The following is a 22,864-nucleotide window of genomic DNA, read 5'->3' as shown; positions in this document are numbered from 1 at the left end:
ATCAACTAATCTTTTCCCCCTTTCCAATGAAGGCTATGTACATGCCAATTTTAAAAATTTTGACCTTTTGAAATTTCTCTGCATGAGGAGAAATCGTCACTAACTTTTGAAAGGGGAATCTTTTTCCCTACCCCCCCACTGTCTTGGAAATACAGTTGTATAGATCAAATCTTCCAAGAGTAAAGTTTTTAGGCAGAAAAGAACACAGAACATTAGTCTAAATTTTTCAGATAAAAGCATGTAAAGCAAGGTATCAAAATAGGAAAATATTCTGCAGCTTTAAAAATGGCAAAGGCTGCTCAATGTTCACCGTAACTTAAATTGTACAATGAGAAGTTGTTTTGCACAGACTTGATTGTTAACATGCATGAATTTGGGAAGGTTAAGATGCTAAGTAGTTTTGTCAAAAATTAGATTTTGTCCAGGTAATGTAATTGATGAAAGTTTTACTCTATACAGTTTGAAATGCTCACTGGTACTCTACCTTTCCAAGGGAAAGACAGAAAAGAAACCATGACTATGATTCTCAAGTGAGTACACTCTTATTTATATATCTCATCAGGTATTCTACAGGGATGCCCTCCGGGCTGCAATATCTAATTTCTACTCTTCCCTCATTTCCAAAGGTACTGGTAAATCCTCACTCCCTATTCCATACTATTAATTCCCTTTGCTGCCTGTCTAATTTGCCTTTCTATTCCTCCCCCATACCAGGTACAAAGACTTTCATAGCAGCTCTCTCTAATCTGTAATAATAACTTCTCTAGCCATATGATCTTTCCCATCTTATTTCTGTTACATTTTTTAACTTTCTTATCCTTTTTGATAACCTGTGAATTTTTTCCTTGTTGCTTTTTGGGGGGTTTTGTTGGTTTTTTGTTGATTTTTTTTTTTTAGAAAGTATTTTTCTCTCCTTATCCTTCTCTATCTTACCAGCTTCTCACCCAACTTCTTTATATTACTGGTGCTGCCAACAACTTGCTTCCCTGATACTTCCCCTATTTGCTAAAGTGCACCCTCCTCTTTGTACACTCCTATGACTTGCCCAAGCTCCAATTTTCCCCTTTGCTATTTCCAGTATAGATTTTGCATTAGCTATGTTATGGAAATTGCTTTCCTTCATGCAGGTAACTTTCTTGTTTTTGCTAATGAAGCCCTGCTTTTTTTTTTCCTTGCTGATCCCCTTTATATTCTCTGAACTAATACAACCTATGATGTAACTGTCCTGCTTTTGGGACTGCAGCCTAACGCTGTGCAAACAACTGTTTCCTCATATCATAGTTTCACTTCTCTGTTTTCATCCAGATTTTACTAATACCTTTTTTTTTCCCCATGGAAGCTCATTTTTCTGCTTCGTTGTTCATCATTGTTCTTAGTCCTGCTACCACTTGTCTACCCATATATCGAAGCCAGCATTTCTTTTGCACCAACAGCCTGTTTTGAAAAGTAAATATATGAAATTCTTTCATATTTTTTCTAAGTAGTTGAATGTGAAAACAGCTGGAAAACAAACTCATTCTTTTACTTACTTTTGCTTTCATAATGCACGTTATGTTATTCTTTGCCCTTGTTTTTCTTCCTCATCTTATATTTGCAAATATTTAGTGATGCTAGTTTATTCTGCTGCCTCAACACCATGCCAATTCAAGTCTTCATGTTGTGATTATTGAATGTCTTTAACTAAAAGGTTCTATCTATTCACAGCAAGCATAAACTCTTTCTGACCACCTCCTATTTACAAGAAGCTAGTCTGAGATAGTTCTGCTGTACTCTCACTTATTTCAAGAGCCATGCGTTTTTTTTATATCCATGTCTCACGAGTCACATCTTTCTCTTCTTTCCTCTGCCTGCATGTGACTCCGCTCTGTTCCTCAACAGTCTTTCCACTGTTGCTACAAAAATCTTCTATATTCAGCTGCCATGTAGAATATCCTCCCTGCATCTCCCCGGTTAATTGACATTCATAATTACTTTCAGATTTCATCTGTGCATGTATCTCTAATTCCCTTTCCAACTTCTTTCTTTTCTCACCTAGTCTTTGTAATTGTTATTAGTTTCAGAGCTGTGCAAAAAATATGATATGAAGTAAAGAAATTTTACCTCTGTTTTAATGTTCTGTACACTTATGATTATTACATACGTATGAATCTGTTTTGCTGTTGGTAATATGAACAGCTGAAAAACAGAAGATATTTTAAAGTTTTTTCTGATACATTCACTTTTTTTTTTTGGTCTGGCCCCATAGGTATGACAATATGTTTTCTTTTTATTTTCTGTATACTAGTAAATGTACTATATTTCTCCCTAAATTTTTCATAAAACTGTTTAAAATGGACAGGTGTACATACAAATTCATATTTTCACGGTGTATAATTTAAGATCTACTGCATTTCTTACTTTCTGATCCTGAAAAGCCACAGAAAATGTATTCTTCTTGCAACACTTTTTTCTGGACTCTTTATTTCTCACATTACCAAGACAAGTTTTTGTTTATTCGTGTGTGGTTTACCTAAAACTGAGGAACCCTACAATTTAAAGAAATCATAGTTTGCAACAATAAAGTTAACTTTTTTAAGCATCTTTTCTCCTTTACTGAAGAGGTATGCCTTCATATAAAATTTTGTCTTCATCCATCGGGAATGTCAGAAAAAAAAATGCTGTCACTCATGTAGTTGTATAACCTAGGAACTCTGAGGACCTGGTGATCACCTTTTCTGCTGTGCCATGTGGCCAGCAAAGGATTTTGTGAAAGGTGCTGCTTCATGATGGAAAGGGAGCAATGACAATCTTTATCTCTGTGGTTTGTATAAGTGCCTTAGATTCACTCCGCTGTGGCCTGCAGTACATACCAGTCCTCTAGAATTTCTTCTACATGTTCTGTTTCTGTTCTTTGAGTCACTTCTCCATAAAATTAATTGCAGTCATGTTTTTGGCCTGGTTTTAGCTTTTTCTAAGCAATTGACCTCTCGTGCTGAACCTCCAGGGCTGCATCCTACTGTTGGAGCTGGTTTGGATTACAATAGCACAGATTTCCACCCACTCCAGCATAGTCCTATCGTATTTAGTTGTCTGTTCTCTGTCCTTCAGTAACGTTGTAAATGATACCATTGTGCTTCTGCAGACAATGTGTTCCTTGCTTCCTCCTTACAGTGTAGCTCTGTGCTACTTTGCTATGAGCAGAAATTACATCAGGTGAACGTGCAATGAAGTCACTGCATATAAAGTGCCTGAGTAAGAGTTCGGCCACAAACGGTGCGTGGCAGTCAGGGAAGCGTTGGATGGCCTGCTGCCCGTTCCTCCTCTCCATTGGTGGTCTTGATCTGCCTGTAGTAAGTTACTAAAGAGCCCAAAGAAGGCAAAGTTTTTCAGACTTACTCCCCCCAGCTTCTTTAATGCTGAAAGGAATTGAAAATAAATCATGTCTTCTGGTTGAAAACACAGCAAAAGCTTGTGTTGTGGATTGTTATGGGAAAAATAGAAGCCACAGGTTGAATAAGAGATGGAAAGGAGGGAATTTTATCCAACCTTGCCATTATCATGGTCATAAGAAAAAGTGAGACCTAGTAACAGTGAGAGGATGGAGGGTCAACATTAAATGGAGACAATAAAAATGTGGCAAGGATTACAAAACAATATTAAATGACAGAACTACAAAGCCTTGAGTCTAAAAATTCAAGACTGGCATGTTGGAAAGGAATATTTGAAACTGATTGAGGGGAGCAAAAAGAAAGAAAGGATTGATCTTTTTCTTTTTCTTTTTTTTTTTACGTGCTAATCTTGCAAGTTCTGTAATCTTGCAAGTACCTTAATTCAATTTCTGTCTTCTGGCTTAGGTTTTCTGTTGTTTGCTTGGGTATTCTTGGTGTATGTCATACTGTGGTAGTTTTTTTACCCCTTCTAAAATGTCTTTTATCTTACTATCAGAATGAATTTGCTTGTTTGGTGTCATTTGGTAAAAACTGGACTTAAAAGTGGATCAAAGCATATTACAAAAATTTACAAGTTTGTAAACTGTTATAACTTTTATTTTCTACATTTTTTTTTGCCACCTTTTCCTCTACTTAAGTTCCTGAGTCATTACTGAAAATATTATACTGCTTCAAAACAGGAACAAAAAAATAATAAAAATTACAGGTTTACATGACTGACAGCACTTTTGCTCTTTCTGGTGTCTGAAGGCAATTTCTCAATGATGCTATTTTGTTTGATATGGATTTGTTGAATGACAAAGGACAGGGGGAACTCAAGAGTTAATTCTTACCTAAATATATTTGTATGCTATTAATTATTTTTGTTCTATAGGGCCAAACTTGGAATGCCCCAGTTCTTGAGTCCTGAAGCACAGTCTCTTCTGCGAATGCTCTTCAAAAGAAACCCAGCAAACAGATTAGGTAAAGTGTTTAGCAGAATATTTCAATATTTGATCATAATATTGATAACATCGGTGATCATTAAACTGACTAAATAAATTTGTAGAGTTTCTTGTGTGAAATAGGCTTTGAAGTAAGAACAGAGCTTGCCTGTTTGCTCTTCTAATGATCAACAAATATTATTTCTGCTATTCATATGTTTAAAATTAATGCAGAAGAAATAAGAAATATAATTTTACTAGTCACTCTTTTGACCAAGAAGAAAATAATTCACAGATGTTTTTTTTCCTTATAAAAGGAGCAGGTCCAGATGGAGTTGAAGAAATTAAGAGGCATGCATTCTTTTCCAAAATAGATTGGAATGTGAGTATCTAATTCAAAATTATTCAGTAAATTTCTTAGTTAAGTGGTTGGTGGTGTCATATAACTTTTTAATTTGCTCTGGCCTGTGCCTTCTCTTCAGAAATTGTACAGGAGAGAAATTCATCCCCCTTTTAAACCTGCAACTGGCAGACCTGAAGATACATTTTATTTTGACCCTGAGTTTACAGCAAAAACGCCAAAAGGTAAAAAGAGAAGAATTAAACAATTTACGTGTTTAAAAATTAGAAACATTGTTCCTGTTCAGCTTATGTAAAGTATCTTGTTCTTCCAGGTGTTTCTGGGCTAAATGAGTGCTCACAGACAAGTGTTCCGTAGTTCGTAGAAGTTTTTGTGGTCTTTGGTGCAAATATATCATGAGGGACAATTGATTTGTCCTATGTTAAAAGTAAAGTAATCCTCAGCAACAAAACATATACATAAGTTCAATTTTACTTATCTAAGTAATGTTTTTGAATTAAAAAAAATGAGATTATCTGTATCTGTGTCTCTTTAAAGGCTATATTTTATGGCATCATGTAATTCATGATGGTGACTGTACATGCTGTTTATGTAGAAGCCTGGTCATTTCAGACTTTGGGTGGCAAAGTTGCTATTTCAGTGCAATCTGTCTGTATAGTTTTACGCTGATCCATTCAAAATATGATAAAATGTTTTGTCTTTTCAAACTTAGGGTATTACTAAAATTTGACTACCTGTCCTCCATAAATATAACATAGATATGCTGCTATATGAAAATATTTTCTGCAAAGTTCTGCTTTTTGTATAATAAAATATTGTCTGACAGTAATATGATCTTTGTAGTCACTGATTACCAGTTGTGTTTCTAGGTGGTATATGCAAAACAGTTCAGTACTTATTTGTATTTTGGTCCTCAAACACTTTCTGCATGTTCTAGTTTGTGTACTTTCTAGAATAAAGCTGTGTTTTGCTCTTCAGAGTAGACATAATCTCATCTCTACATTTTAAAAACTCTGCTTGTAAGTAGAATGCTGTGTTTTTCAGATTCGCCTGGTATCCCACCTAGTGCTAACGCACATCAGCTTTTTCGGGGATTTAGTTTTGTCGCTATTGCATCAGATGACGAAAGCCAAGCAATGCAGACAGTTGGAGTGCATTCAATTGTCCAGGTGAGTACATCTGCCTTTTTTTTTTTTTTTTAAAAAAAAAAAAAAACAAAAAACAATAAAGCAGTATTGCTGTCTCTTGGTGGAGGGATTGTTTGCTTCATCACAGAATGAAGAAACATGACAAAGTCATTATCCACTTTATACAAGACAAGTAAAGATCAGGATTATTTTATCCTAACAAAACCCCTGAAGATGCAGGACCTGTTTAATTACTGAGCAGCCACTGGTGTGAATAGAGGTCAATCCTTAAACGAAAACATTCTACCATCTGTACTGTATTAACCCTTTAGTATCAAGCCATAATTGTAAGGTGGAGAGGAATAACAGACATCTTGATCTTTTTCCCCTGCGCATGAAAATATCAGGGGATTCCTGCAGTGCAGTAGGAGGCACTGGAGTACAATTGTGAATTGTACCTGGGTGTTTTGGACTGCTGTGTGTTTTGGAATCCATGCACCAGGACATATTCCGTCCCTCCCAAGCCACTTCGTTAATGTGCTAATCTGTGATATTTTGTGACTAATTTCGATGTATCATACAGTCAATGTCACAATATGCACTCAAGCTTTGGCTTCCTAGTAGTATTAGAATGACTCCAATACAGTCTCCTGTATTAATAATTGTGAGGCTGTCACTTTTAATAGCCTAATGCAGTTGCAATTCTTATGTATTCTGTTACTGCCAGTAGTGCTTACTTTTGGACAGCAAACCTTTGGTTAGGTGCAGTTTCGTGTGAGACAAGAAAGGCAGACCTCATGCTAGAACGGGGAAGAGACACTTGTCTCCTTATGAGGCTGAGGTCATTCTGACAGCATGCTTCAGCGCTGGAGCATTTACAGCCAGTGGGGAAAAAAGCAGATGCATGTACAGGAAGCAAAACTGAAGGACCTCTGCAAAAATTTTCTACCTCCTTTTTCTGCTTTTAATAATACTAATTACCAAGGAAGACTGTCATGAAAACCAAGTGGTGATCTAAATTGTGTTGAGAACGTATTGGTGTATAGGTAGCAATAAAAAAGTATGCTGTGTGATTGGGTTTGCTTGTATTTTTCACTGCAAGGATATTTTGCAAATTTCTGAGGGAATTTTTAAAAAGCGATTTATTCAGAACATGAGTAACTCTTGTATTTCTTTAATCCTCTTATTATGTCTGGAAGAGTTGTAACATGCTTGTTTGTGCTTGTTTGTACATATTACCTGTTTCATGTGTAACAAACCATTATATTTCAAGGGGTTTTTTTAGATCCTTTTTTATTATGAAGAAGCTGTCTGATTTGGTACCTGTGTCAGAATGACTACTTGTCCTGAAGTCTTGCTAAAAGTTTCTGCAAGCTTTACTGTGCTCCTTCTTTCCCGCATAGTTTTGTGGATGAAATTCTTTCTCTTTGTATATGGTTTCTTTCTCTCTGTTTCTCTGCTGCCTTTCCTCTGTGCCCCTCAACTGCTTCCTCACTCCTATTTCCTCTTTTTCTCTGCTGCAGGATACCCAGATGGTTTCCTGCAAATGCTTTGCATCCTTTGCACAAACTCCTTATACTAGAACACCATTTCCTTCCCTTACAAGAGTGAACACTTGTCCTTCTTTCAGCTTTTTATTTCTGTGAAAGGATTTTTGACTGCCGTTCCATGCAATTTCCAGTTAATCTGATTCTATTCAGTAGGTCTGAATTTTCCAGCTGCATTCATCTATTCAGATAATAGAAACAGTGATGCTTTTTTACCATTATTTTATCATGCAGTCTTTTGATCTCCTTCATTTTGGAGATTCTGTCTTTAAAGTAATAAATCAGTAACCAGAAGAATCATGTTGTCAGTTTCTAAAATAGTGTGCATTATTTGCAATATGTCTAATACATAATTTATCTTATACTAATATCAAACAGAAGGTAGCAGCTATTTAGACTTTGACCTAGTACGGCCATCAGTTTAAAATTCAAAGCAAATCGGTAGGAATTCAAAAACTTTTTTTTAATATAAAGGTCAGTTATATATTTAGAATATTCATCAATTGATAATGTTATTTTGGTAGCAGTTGCACAGGAACAGCATTCAGTTTACTGATGGATATGAAGTAAAGGAAGATATTGGAGTTGGATCTTACTCTATCTGCAAGAGGTGTATTCATAAAGCTTCAAACATGGAATATGCTGTAAAGGTAATTACTTTGTTACAAAACACTGTTTTCTGGTTTTAGCATCATAGATGTTGAGCATCATTAATTTATTTGCCATAAAGAACATATCAAATTAAGATAATTTTTTTAATATAAAAGTATTTTAGATGCAAATGTGAATTATACTTATCAACCAAATAGAATAGTTACTGGCAGATATTTATGTAGAATTACTGTGGGTTTTGATATCCATATGGTGGTTTGGATGGTGAAAAGCAGTCTTCAGTCTTTGAAACACCTGTGTAACTACAGTAAAAGTGATAGGAGTTACATGACAGCTTTTAGAAGGAAATACACTATGAAAAGCTTATGTGACTTTTCATCTTTTTTTTTTTAAGATGTGATTGATTACTTTTATATAAACATAGTTATGTATGGGGTTTTTTGCTTCCAAAGTAGATTCCTAAATTTCAGATAGCTAGGAGTTCATAACAGTGCTTAAGTCTGGTATGCTTTCCAGAATAAACTTCAACTCTTTGTCTTTGCTTGCTAGTTTTTAACAAGGTTCCTAATGTTGTTTTTATGTTATTCTATCGGGCTTTCTAGCACTTCTTTGAAGGTGTTAAATTCTTAGTTGAAATCAGTTGAGTTCCCAGAAGTGGAATGATAAGGGGTTTTTTGTCTTTCTGTGTAACACTGTGGGGCTGAATGGTTGCTATGAAAGCAGGAGTATGGATCAGCAGACTTTTAAAGGCAGGAGGGGAGGAATTTAAATCCTGTACTATGAGGCAGTTCTCTTTTTGAAGTTTACTACTTTAATATGTAAAATGCAAAGATAAATTAAGTATGTTTTGCTGTATGCTTGTACGCAGATTGTCCACTGGAAACGCTCCAATTTCAATTTGATATTTACGTACGTGTTTTTATTCTGGTTCTGGCCAGGAACAGATTTGACTTCTGTGCTTGCAATTCCAAGTAATTTCTTGAAATTGGAAAAAAAGTACTGGCATAACTGTTAATTCTCTAAGCCATTTATTGTGAAGATTGCCTTGCTTTTCTGTTGCCTCTGTTGTGGCTTTTTTTCCTCAAGGAATCAAGAGAGAAGAATGAGGTGATCGGTGTCCAATGTGTTAGGATGGTGCTGGTAGCAGTAAGAGCTTAAGGATGTCAAGAGGAAGAAGGGATAAGATAGAGATAGAGAAGACTTTAGAGGAAATTCTACAGTTCAGAGGGAGAGGGGAAAAAAAAGAGAATAAGAATATATTTTAAGTAGGGCAAAATAATATTTTGCTTGTTTGCACAGGGAGAACTTCAGAGCCTGACAGCCAGCCTCCAGAGATTCAAATGAGCTTTCATAATGGAATGCCTGTCTGAATTAACTCTGAGAAATTTTTCCCTTTTCTTATTTTAGGTTCCCTTTACTCTCCTGCTTTCTTTGGCTGCACTAAGTATTTGTTTGAGATTTAGCTCTGTGAAAATCAGTTCATTAGCATCATAAATCAGTATCTCATCAAATCAGGAACTTCCTATTTTATTAAATGATGGGTGACTGAAGTCTTACCCACTAAACAGCCTTGAGTTACTTATCACAGCCTGTGGGATCAGATCACTTATCCTTCAAAATTGTTTTCAACTGAGAGGTTTTTCCATGTTTTTCCAATGTGTTTTTTCTTTGCCTTGCTGTTCCAGTTTAACAAACTTTGTTTGGGTCATAATCCATGCCATTACCAACAATAAATATTGTTTATCTGTTTATGCTAGTAAGCACACCAAAGTGTTAACGCTACATAATATTCACCAAAAAAAAATTATGCCTATATATCTATTTGGTCTTACAGATTATTGACAAGAGTAAAAGAGATCCGACAGAGGAGATTGAAATCTTACTGCGCTATGGACAGCATCCAAATATTATTACCCTAAAAGATGTAAGTAGTGTGTTAAAGACATCCTTTAGTGTATTATAATTGCGTATCGCTTTCTAATCTGAAAGATGGCAAATTGCATGTTTTAGATTTATTTTCATCTTTTTAAGTATTTAAAAATAAAACAGTGTCCTAATGCAATTTATTCAACAATACCAAATCTTTTACTGAGATATCTCATTGTCGTCTTTTAAAGATGCTCATCTTTTGGTACAACCTAATCCTAAGCAGTCAAATAATTCATCCTTCATAAATCCTGGCACAGGAATAATTAATTTAAGGTTGGCTGTGTTTCTAAAGGAAGCAAGTTTTTTGATTGCTTAGTTAACTTTGAATCTACTTTTGCTTGTATTAGTCAAAAGCAATTTCAAACTATGTTATTATATCACTGAGGATTCTCCGTTAGCACAATACCCAAAGTAATTTTCTTGGACAGTAATGAGTATTACTCAGTAGTGAGCAAAATCTTTTCATATCCATGCTCATCACATTTCTTTACCTAGTATATTTTTCTGGTCTTTGTATGGAAGATAATCTAGCTATTTTTTTTCTTGTATTATTTGCTCTGACCGTGGAAACACTTTGACCATAAAAAGCAAAGTAGAGGTTTTTCACAGTGAACAGTAGATTCTGATGATCTAACAGAAAAAGAAAATTGTCTTTCTCTCTTTGATTATGCATTAGAGAGGATTAAAAATTAAAAAGGCATATGCTTAATGACTGACTTAGTCTGCAGGAAAGTATTCTGGTCCCCAAAACCAAACCTCAAGCAAAATAGCTAACTATTTCCAGGAACTGAGCTCAGCTGAAGGGAGATTCTCAGACATTTTGAAGTCATTAAAACAGTAGCTCGTAAATACTGTGGAGATGAGTACTAGAGAACTCCACCTAAATTTCTTCCCTTACTATAATTTGTCTTCACTTTATCAATATCACGTCGTTTGGCCCATTCTTGGGAGAACAAAATAAGTCAGATATACAAAGCAGCTTAAGCACCATGGAGCTTATTGCAAGCTAGGTATCATAATTACAGTCCCACTTTCTGTCTTGTCTGCTTCACATGCTTGGACAATAAAGCCACCTGAAAGCAGCAGCGCTAACACAGAACCTGTATTAGCATTCATGTTGCTTTTAGTGCTGCATGCTAGGTTTATGTGTTACTTTAATTCATAATAGAGGTTATGTTTTTTAAGCAGGAACACAAACATAAGGAATGTGAGCACTTACTGAACTTTAGCATTATCAGTATTGTACACTGAGAGCAGAGGAACACAGGCAGCCTTGAAAAGTTGCCACGTATGCTGAATTATTTTACTTTGTAAGTAATTCTTCCAGCAGCAGCCATTTTTCCTTCACACCAACAATAATGCACAGATAGCAAAAGGAGACCACAAAAAAAAAAGCCTTAAGCTCACAGAGGAAGAAAGACAGTAGGCTGTAACTCTCACTTATTTCTACTTCAGATCAGTTCCCCAAGCAGAGTTTATGGAAGTATGTCCAGTGTAAGGAAACAGATATAAGATTCGTATGTAATAGAAACTTGTATAATATGCACTACTGTGAGAATCTAATGTTGCTTTAAGTTTTCATTGGTCTAATAGGGATGCATGTGGCGGCTCGCTTTCATATCCCACAATATAGTGGTGTGCTATTACAGCTTTCAGAGGAAAGAATAAGGAGTACTTGGCCTTCAGGCTTCAAGCTCATCAAAAGCACCATGTATTATTATATAAATAAAACTCAGTGTTGATTTGATTCAGTTCCACACCAAAATTTAAGTGTTTCTATTTTGAAATGCCAAAATAAAATGTTTTAGCATTTAAGTGCATGTCTTTGGAAATTACTATTTTGCAAGAAACAATTTATTTCTTTTCTTATATTTCACAAATACATGCAGTAATATTTGTATCTGCCTTAGGATGGAGATTTTCATTCTTGCTTGGCCTTTTTATGTACTTTAATTCTGAAGGTGTTTGGATTGAAACAATGGATATTCAAAAACCCAAATTATTTCTGCAATGCACAGTCCTCTGGGGTTTTTCCTTCTGATTGTTATCGGTGGTCTCTTTCAGTTACACAGTATGTAAACAAAAGGAGCTATATTGTGCTAAATCAGATGTCCTTCTTATCCAATATCCTGCCTCTGACAGCAGCCGTTAGTGGATGCTTAGGAAACAGTGTAAAAACGGAGGAAGCACACAGCTTCCAGCAAACCATTACCTAGGAACTTCCTGTGCCAGACCATTATATGTATTTTACCCTTTTTTACCTATTAGTTACTGTTTTGTAACAGAACTCTTGTCCTGTTTTGGGTTATTTAAAGCATTGGCTGAAGAATCTCTTCAGAAGCATTTTAGAAACCTGAATACACTATATCCAGTCACCCTGCTCAAGTGCTTATTTATGAGTTCAGTAATAATCCTAATATGTGTGTGAAATCTTATTTCACTTTGCAAAACCTGTGTTCTCTTTTTCCATTACATTATATTTTGTTCATGTGCCTGTATGTTTCTCACTATAGTTTCTTCCAGTTTGCCTGGTGAAGACGACATACTGACTGATCTCTGGCATGTGCCAGTTCATTTTCACAACTAGCATCACATTTATGATCTCAGCATAACACTGTGCACCTAACCATGAAGAAAACTTCAACAGTATTTATTCAGTGCAAACAACTAAACTGATAATACGACCAGAGAAATCAGGGCAAGGGGAATAGTTTGTTTGGGGTGGGTTGTTTTGGGTTTGTTTTTTTTTTTTGACAGGCAGACGGGACCAGCAAGGGGTAGCAGATAAAACAGTAACCAAATGCAAAGTGTTGCTTGAATGCCCTCTGTGGTGCTGAGATGTGTGTGCTCTGTCATGTCAAACGAAGTAAGCTTATTTCCTCATGTTACAGCAGGATTAGAGGGAGCATGCCTATTAAAAAAAAAACGTCCCACCCTAAAATGCCAGTTTAGTATCTTGAATTAGATAATTCTGCTTTTTTAATACTGCATAGTATTTAAAGTCTTAATACAAACACATTCAGATGATCAGTCATTTATATTTCATGGGGGAAAAATTGCTGTTATATGAGGACATAGAAACCTGTCGTCTTCCTTTCCTTAAGATCATAAGCTTGTAAAGCCTGCAGAGTTATGTCTTTAACACTCTTCCTCTTTTTTTTTATTTCGTGAGAAAATAAATCCTTTTAGTACATTTAAGAGCGCAAAAATTTCTAAGCTTAGAACTTTAATAGCCTGTATTTCCCAGATGGGTTAAGACAAGGAAATTGCGATGAGACTATTTATTTATTTTTAATCCAGCTGATAACTATTTCTACATTTATTTTACAACTTGGGTAATTTTTTCTAATTAAACATAAACTAGTTTTTATTTCAAATGTATTACAGAAGAGAACAATTCCAACATTACTATAAGAATAGCTTGAAATAATAGTAGGGAATAGAGTCTGTAAAAGGTTTCGCTAAAGCAGGAACCACTTTCTGGATTAAGTTAAAACCCCAAGAATGTGCAACTGAAATGAAATGCTTAAATATACCTTAAAATGTGTTGGTATAGTTCAGTCTGTAGTGCCCCCTGGTGATAATATAAATAATTCTCAAGTGTTGTTTCCCTAGAAGATAAGACATGCAAAAATTAAGCCTTTTTCCATAACTAGAAGTAAGGGCTAATATATACATACTTCATTCATTTTAGACTTTTGTATAGGCTTTATGTGTGGAGTAATGTGTAAGTGGTAGGGTTTTATCATCGCAGCTTTGTATGCAATAACTTCAGTGTTCACAGAAGCTATTTCAGGCGAACTTAGATTTAAATATTTTCTTTCTCTGACTGTTCAGTTGGCCTGATCTCTGTTTATATTTGTAATTTGGTGCAATAATCACTTCTAGAGTTAGCTCTGGTTTTAGACTAGCTTCCCTTTTATTACTACTTCTTAATTTCTCCCGTGTCTAGTTTAATTTGTTTCAGTAAAACTATGTGAGGAAAACTACATGTTATTCATCCTTTTTTGTCTTGAAACATTTACGTGCCAGTATTTTTATGTTATTACATTACTGTACTGCATTTTTGTAGAAGGTTTTGTGTTCATGTCCTAAGATGAACAACATTTGGATAGTGTGTGGGGTGAGAAATATGGGGGAAAAATAATTGAAGAAAACAGCTTGTGGACACAGCTGCACTATCACTGTGCATTTCACAGGAAGATAGCAGAGAATAAATACGCTGAAGTTTACATCTTTATGTACTTTTTGCAGGTGTATGATGATGGAAAATATGTATATGTAGTAACAGAACTTATGAAAGGAGGAGAACTGCTGGATAAAATTCTCAGGCAAAAATTTTTCTCAGAACGAGAAGCTAGTGCTGTTCTGTTCACAATAACAAAAACAGTTGAATATCTCCATGCGCAAGGGGTAAGTTTTCATCTCAGACAAAATGCTTATAGGTGTTAATTTTCTTCTCTTTCAGAAGTATAAACTCATATCTTGATATGTTCTTCTGTGCAGTAATTAAGTAATTTCTGGTAAATAATTACATTGCAGCAGGAGTTTATGTTGAAATCAAAACATTCCTCATCAGTTGTTTAGATGTCCAGATAAGAGATGATGCAACTGTTCTGTTGTCAGTTCGTGCAATCCGTCAGCAGTTCTGTGGAATATGCAGATAATGACTAATAGAGAGGATGTGAGAGGAAGTAAGCCAGGAAGAAGTGCTGGGACCTGTGCTGTTGCTGAGCCATGGGACCTAATGTAATTCCAACCTCATCCTGTGATAGACCCTGAAAATTTTATTTTCCACCTGTCACACTTGTAATTTCTTCCACTTCTTGGTTTTGAAGAACAAGGTTTTTGACTTGTAACTCCTCCACCATTAGGGTCAGGAAGTTGTAGCGGGCTGTTAGGAGAAAGAAAATTGACACCTCAGGAAATCAATTTGGAGACAGAGGAAGTAGTTCAAAGACAGAGAAGGCCGGTGTGACAACTGCATGGCAAGAATGACGGGTTGTGTTGTATTTTTAAGTAAAAAAGAAAAGGGGGACAGAGAAAAAGCAGAAAGTAGAGATGCAAGGATAAAGTCAAGCTGCTAATGCCTAATGTTACTACCCAAGAAAAAGGTGCTTCGGAATGCATAGTAGTACTCGAGATTATGTTAAGAAACAAATAACAATTCAGCACATGCTGTCATTTCTGGGAGCTATTATTTCAGAAAACTTATGATCAAAGTTATCTGGTGTATCTTATTCTGTGATTCATCACTTTCTTCAATCACTTGCTAATGTGTGGGGTTTTGTTTGAGCCTGTGTGCACAGGACTAGAATCCTTGGCCAGCAACATTCACGGGAATTATGAATAAACCTCAATACCTTCTGTATGGAAATATAAATAATAGAATAACACAAATCATAATTTGGTTCCTTCTTACCACATGTGGCCAAAAAAAGCCCAGTGTCTTTGCATCAAGTAAGGTATTTTAGGGGCCTTTGTTTCTTTACTGTAGATCTCTGTAAATACTGGCATTTTAACTTGCATTAGATCACCTGCTCTTCGGAACTTTTAGAAATTTTTGGGTCGTCTTGTGTTAAGTACACTTCTGCATGAAAGGTGGCCTTATATCTAAATAGTGAGCGGTTCAGTCTTAATTTTTATTTGGAAGAATCCTCCCTGTCTCCAGTGGATTTTCCTTTTGTAGCTCCTTTGGACACTGGAGGAGCTCATTTGAATATGGTATTAGGTAATGTCTGGTTTGGCAGGCTATGAATCTGTGTGCAGTCTCCACAACCCTTCCCAGAAGGAGTTTCCTCGTGGACATTCATAGGATATTTTTGAACTGAAAAATTAGCTAAGCAAGGAATTAAATCCTCTTCCTCAGGGTAAGCAGCCTTCACCCAAACCATTCTAAAAGTGTTAGGGCCAGCATACAACAATTAAGTGTTGGCGCAATAGACATCATAAAAAGGATAAACAAGAAGGCTGCTTCATATCATATGTCATCTTGGAGCAGAATACTTCTGTGTGCTGGTAGATGCTAATCAAAAACATGATGCTAAGAAATAAAGAACTGAAATGTCCTGCATGTTCTTTTTCTGTCTTCCGTTGCTCTAAAATAAAATGTTGTTTCTGTGCAAAATAGCAACATAATCTAAACAAACAGACATTTTTTAAAATTCACCTTTGGGAAAGCAGCTTAATACAGGGAGTTATTTATTCTTTGGCATAAACATTTTGATATCTTAGAAGTCAGTGTTTGGGTTTGAACTGAACTGTAACACTTACTTTTCTTCCCACTTGAGAATTGCTTCCTCTTCTTCCAAAAAAAAAAAAAAAAAGTACAAACCAAGCAGAGTGTTTTTTAGAAACAGTCTGCCAAATCCCCAGCTCTGCTGATTTCATTGCCCACCTCTTCCTTTCTACCCCTTTTAGGATCTGTTTAAAAAAGAAAAACACGAACTAGAGTAAAAGTGTTGTGTTTTTCTTCTGCCTGTTGGAGCAGTACAGGATGTTTCATTCATTACTTAGAGAAAAAGGATTCTAATCTATCTAAACACCAAAATTATAATATAAAGCCTTTTGTATGTTTAGCTTATTGTATTTAGTGGTTTGGTTTTTTTTTTTTAGGTTGTTCACAGAGACCTGAAGCCTAGCAACATTCTTTACGTTGATGAATCTGGTAATCCAGAATCAATTCGAATTTGTGATTTTGGCTTTGCAAAACAACTACGAGCAGAAAACGGTCTTCTGATGACTCCATGTTACACAGCAAATTTTGTTGCACCAGAGGTAAATACCAGTATAGCTTATATGCCTTGATTTATTTTGATGGGATTTTTTGTTAGTTAGGTATTTGTTTCATTCTTGTGTAACAAGTGAAATCACTTTGTAAACATTGAAAATTATAAATCTTGCTATTTTTATGGCATAATCAAAGCATTTCTAAGCTTTCTTTTTTTCCTGAAAAAAAATATTTGTCTCCCTCAGGTTTTAAAGAGGCAAGGTTATGATGCTGCATGTGACATATGGAGCCTTGGTGTTCTACTTTATACCATGCTTACTGGGTAAGGGTAATTTTAGTTTGCTGTAGAATAGCAAACCAATGTAAACAAGAAGAAGAATAAATGTAGGCCCACTGTTAAAGATGTTTCTATCAAGGCATTGGTTAATAGCAATTTTGGCCTCGGTTGGGGGTAGAATATGCTTTGCCTTTAGTAGACCAAGTTTGCAGGGCCTGATGTGAAAAACTCTTGGCTTTTCACGTCTCATCTATTTTAGGTGTTTAGGAGTAAGAATTAATTGTTTCACGTGAAAATTAGCTGATTAAGCAGTATATATGTTAAAGGAAATATATATAATTGCAATGCATTGAAGCATGATTGTGTGCAAAATTCAGCCACTGGATAGTCTGAAGAGGTGCAGTTAGGATATAGTAAGTGTGATAGAAATTTAATTTATATATGCAGCAGAAAAGAATTGTATAAAAGGCGGTGAATAATAAATTCAACTATAGTTCCACAAGTTCAAAAGATAGTTGCTGTTGTATCTTTTTATGCTAGATTATACAGATTGCCACTTTGGTTAAGAGTTACACCATCAGAGACATGTTGGCATTTTAAAATAAATGAGTGACAAAAATATTTGGTTTTAAATATATCTCTTCTTTGGTTGTGAATATTCTGGTAGCAGCAAAAATGCTTATAGTGAAGCAAGGGAAATTGCTGCACCTTCCTTCCTCCAGTATCAAAACTGCATTTATCCTTTTTCATTCTCATCATAAAGGCTTCACATTTATTTTTATAACAGCTTGTTCTCTTACTTCACTAAAATATGAAGGCTTAAGGAATACTTTCTGTAATTCAGGAACCACCAGTACTTAGACTAATGTAGGAAAAATCTGGTTTTCAGACCTGTTATAGAGGGAATACACACAGTAAGAACAGATCTGTAGTCAGTGCTGTACATTTTCACAGATTAGGAATAATTTCTTTTTACAGCTATTTGACTATCTGTTGCCTATAATTGTGTTGAACTTGCTGAATATTATGATCAGATTTATAATAGCTGTTGAGCTACGGGTTATGGAAGTTACTAATATTGAAATTGTTTGGTTAAATAGCTACACTCCTTTTGCAAATGGTCCTGATGATACCCCAGAGGAGATTTTAGCCCGAATAGGTAGTGGAAAGTTCTCTCTCAGCGGTGGTTATTGGAATACTGTTTCAGATACAGCTAAGGCAAGTATATTTGCTTTGTCCTTTGGGGGATGAGAAATGGATTGCAATATAACATGTTGCTTATAATGTACATTATTATATCCTATATGATTCTGTAAGTTCCACCCATTGTTATTTTAAAGTACTGATCTGATCCTTTATGTGCCTAGAAGTTTGTTTCCTATTTATGATCCTTTCATATCTCAACAGTCACTTGCATGTATGAAGAAAAAACAGGTGTGCCTTACACTACTTACACTATAGTAGTTAACAACTGTCCTTAAAAATACAGTGTGTTTTATCAGTATTCACACACGTGTGTAATCGTCCATGATAAGAAATGTTGCAATAAAACTTCATGTGGAAGCATGACATTCAAAAATCATACAGATAGTCTAAATCAGGCTAATGAAAATGTTCCGATAATTACCTTATACTCGCCTGATTCAGGCTAGAAAAATAGTTTTTCCCATTTTTCTGTTTGGGTCCGTTCTTCAGAGTTACCCAAAACCGTTTTATCTCATATGCTTTCATTAGGATTTAAGCAGTTTATTCTTTTAAGTACTGTGAGAACTTTTGGTCCTTAAGGGTGTCATATATCTACTTAAAAAAAAAAAAAAAAAAAAGCCCACTGAAGTATTATATTTTCTTTTCACTGCTTTGTACAAAGTTAAAACTTTAGACAACTGGTTTTTTTGAGAAGTACATTTTTTACAGCAGATAGACTCTAAACTTGCGTGCAATATCCTTTATTCCCCTTCTGTGTAGCTACGGTGAAGTGCTGAAGTTTTCCCAAAAAATGGTTTACATATGTTGTGCTCTTTCTTACTAATTGATTTGTGATGTGCTTTCTAAGGTACTGTTCTCATGACACAACCATTTTCCCACAAAATGTGACATTCATTTGATTGACAAATCAACCTGTTGGAATAACATGTTTATACTAATGTGGTAGCATCAGCTTTTACTTCCTTCAGGGCCATTCTGTTCAGTTGCACTTGAGAGTCTAGAAGAAAGCAAAAACCTATCAGCTATGAAAACATTGTAGATTCCTCTTTAATAGTGTCTTTATGTTCAAATTCTTGATTTGAATTACGAAACAAAGAACGTTTTATATGAAAATGTCCAGTATTGCTGATGTGATTTAAATTATCTTAAATCCATCTGTAGTCAACTAAATGTGTTTCTGCACAGGTCGTTGCTTAATATAGAAACGTTATTTATGCTTTACCCTTACTGACTGACATCTGAAGTCATCTATAAGATATTAGGCTGCTGTATTAAATTTGTTTTCAACATCATGAGTGTTGTATGCAATTCTCGCTACCATAATTTGAAAAAGATGCAAGGGAAGTCGAAAAGGATGTATCAAAACAAAAGGAGAAAATCTAATCAGATGTCAAGAGACACTTCCATGTAAAGAGTAAATAGGATACGGTGTGTCATCTCAGCAGTGTTGACTGACGTAACAGACAAAAAGAGATCATTTCACGGGTGATACAAAGAAGGAAAGACTAATTCCTTTTTTTCCTCATATGATGATTTTATTAGGGAAAGCAGGAATCATTCAATTAATACATTCTGTAAAAGTTAAAAACCAACCAAATTAAATATCTGTTCATGTGCCCACAACTTAAGCGTGAAACAACTGTGAAAGGTGTTTGAGAAGGAGGCAAAACCAAAAGTATAAGCAGCAAAATGAGTTCAGAGACGATGAGGTAAAAATCACTAAGGGTACATATAGGGCCAGCAGGAGTGCTAAAATTCAACCTTCAGCTTGCACAGTTGTTGAAAGATTGTTAGGCACTGGGAAGTCACACAAAGGGAAGGATTGTCTCAATTTTATTAATCGTTCCTTTTTCAATACCCGTTTCCTATGTATCTGCTATTTGTCATTGTTAAAAATATAATATTGGTATAGTGGGGCCTCTGCTCTACTCCAGCCCAATGTGCATATTTTAATGTTTGTGTATTTTGCCTCAGTTGGATAGCGTCCTGTTGTGTTACCAAACATCCATTAGGTCACGTAACTAAAAGATACAGTGTCAGCATTGCTGGGCAGTTTTTCAGCTGTTTCCAACTGGCATTATGAACATATTTTTATACTGCTATAATCTGTTTTAAAGCTGAAGTTTTACTGTTATGTGCATTGAGTCTTGGTATATTATTGACAGGACCTTGTTTCAAAAATGCTTCATGTTGACCCACATCAAAGACTGACTGCAGCCCAAGTTCTTAGTCACCCCTGGATAGTTCACTGTGACCAGCTGCCTCAGTACCAGCTGAATAGGCAAGATGCTCCCCATTTAGTGAAGGTAAGTAGATATTTGTTCAGCTTGCTGTTCAGCCAAGATTAGTGTAAACAACAGGATTTTTTTAAAACAAACAAAAAAGAAAAGTTACCGTAGCATACGTTTCCTCTAAATACTATTTAAAAGTTGTTTGTGACTGGGAGTTGCACTAAGCCATAAAGTGCACTTGTAATATATAATAGGATTTCATAAGAACCCACTCATGGAGAATAAATCTAATGCATTGGAAAAAGACTTTCATTTTCTTAGGTTTGAAATTGTTTGGACTGACTTACACTGGGAGGCTTAACTGCCTTTGGAGACCAGCATAGAAGAAATCACTGTTCTGATACTGAAAAATGTTGTCAGGTGATTATAGGGCCGCAGAAAAATAGTTTGGCTAATCTTACAGCTTCAGAAGAGGTTAATTGCCAGTGACTAAAAGAAAACAGTATACTTCATGATCACAGTATAAGCTAAAGAGAAGTCAAAAAGGCAGCGTTGTTTAATATGATATCGTACTGTTCCACGCTAAGTCTGAAACACAATCTGGTTATGACCCTGATAAACTTTTTCACTTTGAACAAGCAGAGAGAAATCAAAAACAATCGAGTTGTTCTTCTCTATATTCCACCCTGCCTTCAGTCTTGCATCCAAGAATCTGTTGTGCCACATAAAAGGGATCTGAAGAATATAATTAACACACTCTCTGAGTCAGCAATTAGAAATTTCTAGGATCCAAAAACACACGTGGGAAGAGGGGGAAGTTCTGATCCCACGGCTCACAACTTTCAAACTTTTTTTTTAAAAATAAATCTTCATGTGCTTAATAACGTGGGCGATTTTTTTAAAATATTTTGTTGAAAACTGAAACGGTTATGTAAGAGATAAGCAGAGAGAGCCTACCAATGGGATTTCATTCCCCAACCATCTCACAAAGCATGGAAAGAGAACTTAATTTAGTAATTTGTCTTACATCTTCTGAGTTTGGCTTTTTGAGCAAGGTAAAAGCGCTTTAGATTGATCTGAAAACTATTTATTACCTGAAAAAACATTCACTCCTAACACTACTGGTATGTGATTTAATGCAGTGGTGTGCTTCTGTTTCGTAGATGAAAGTAGACTGGAAGTTAAAACTCTTTGAGAATCTGTGGCACTTAGTGCTGTGTGATCTCTAGTGTGTGCATCAGTCACAATGTACTCTGCTTGGTTTTTTTCCCCTCTGGCCCGCAGGGTGCGATGGCAGCGACTTACTCTGCTTTGAATCGTAATCAGTCACCGGTTTTGGAGCCAGTCGGCCGTTCAACTCTTGCTCAGAGGAGAGGTATAAAAAAAATTACCTCAACAGCCCTGTGAAGTGACCTCAACCAGATGTTTGGTACCATGGCATAAGATGATAGCACAATTCATGGCGACAGGTAGCACATATCTGACAGATACCTGCAAGCACACTCTGTCCCAGCTGGTACCTATAATGCTGCTGCTCCTGCTGCTGCTACTGCTTTCATCTGTTCTCGCTTTAAACTGTTGATGGCAAGTTACTGATCTTACTGGAGCTTCGAACGGAGTGACAAGTGGAAACACAACGAAAACGATCATGTTCACAATTGAATAAACCCGAAGAATTACGAATGCCACCTCGGTCAAAAATACACTGAATAAAGCACTCTGCACCACATAGCATTATTTTTATAAGGAATATTTTTTTTGTCCCCTAAAATATTCTTTGTTACAGGTTAGAGATGGACAGTTATGTTAAGCACTTAGCTTAAACAATCTGTTTATATTAGCACTATATACTTTGTGCCATCCAACATTTTGTATGTTTTTGTAAACAGTTCACAAGCAGTACACTTCCGTGCTGTTCTCTTTAATGTATACATGCCTTGTTTTACTTAGATATTATTAATCATTTTGACAATTAAGTCTGATTAAACAGTTCACCTGGATTAATCAGTGTTGTTGGACAGCTCTAAAAGAAGCCTGACTGTTAAACAGCTATTGAATGTAATACTATGAATATGTACTTCTCCTTGCCTATGTCTTTTCTACATTTCCATGTTTTTGACGCTGCATGTCACGTTATGAAAATCAGGATACTGTTTATAGTATTCAAAATTTAAACAGTGGCGCTCTCACCATACTACATATACAATAGGTAGTAGAACCCAGAGAAAAGATAACTTGCTCTGTATCTTACTCCGTCTTTTGTTCCCCCTCCCCTCCCTTTAATTCCCTCCCATCTAATCTCTGGACTCAGGAATCATTGCTAAATACTTTCTGATAGAGGACATTTCTATATTGTTTATTCTTATAATCCATCGTTAATATTTTATCTCTGTTCTGTGACTTTTGTTTAAGCTGCAAAGGATGTGTTCAGTGAATGTTGGCGTTACAGAAGAAAGGCAACATTGAAAATAAAGCAAAACATGTTGTCCGCTA

The 22,864-nt window shown here is 35.6% G+C and overlaps 1 protein-coding gene across 1 annotated transcript in view; it reads left to right on the top strand.

The window, feature by feature from the left end:
- The window catches only part of RPS6KA3 (ribosomal protein S6 kinase A3), a 75,399-nt gene extending 52,535 nt beyond the window's left edge, over positions 1–22,864 (top strand). The window contains exons 10-22 of the mRNA XM_086477282.1: positions 460–530; positions 4,303–4,391; positions 4,669–4,733; positions 4,834–4,936; positions 5,757–5,881; positions 7,911–8,036; positions 9,833–9,922; positions 14,182–14,340; positions 16,543–16,704; positions 16,903–16,979; positions 18,035–18,152; positions 20,306–20,446; positions 21,656–22,864. Of these exons, the coding sequence (XP_086333408.1) occupies positions 460–530; positions 4,303–4,391; positions 4,669–4,733; positions 4,834–4,936; positions 5,757–5,881; positions 7,911–8,036; positions 9,833–9,922; positions 14,182–14,340; positions 16,543–16,704; positions 16,903–16,979; positions 18,035–18,152; positions 20,306–20,446; positions 21,656–21,778 (1,449 nt within the window). The 3' untranslated portion in view covers positions 21,779–22,864. The remainder of the gene's footprint in view (positions 1–459; positions 531–4,302; positions 4,392–4,668; positions 4,734–4,833; positions 4,937–5,756; positions 5,882–7,910; positions 8,037–9,832; positions 9,923–14,181; positions 14,341–16,542; positions 16,705–16,902; positions 16,980–18,034; positions 18,153–20,305; positions 20,447–21,655) is intronic.

This window comes from Leptosomus discolor, chromosome 1 (assembly GCF_034619465.1).
Source record: "Leptosomus discolor isolate bLepDis1 chromosome 1, bLepDis1.hap2, whole genome shotgun sequence".
In the NCBI taxonomy this organism is placed as follows: domain Eukaryota; kingdom Metazoa; phylum Chordata; class Aves; order Leptosomiformes; family Leptosomidae; genus Leptosomus; species Leptosomus discolor.
The sequence above is the reverse complement of the archived record's forward strand: the minus strand, read 5'-3'. Positions and strand labels throughout refer to the sequence as shown.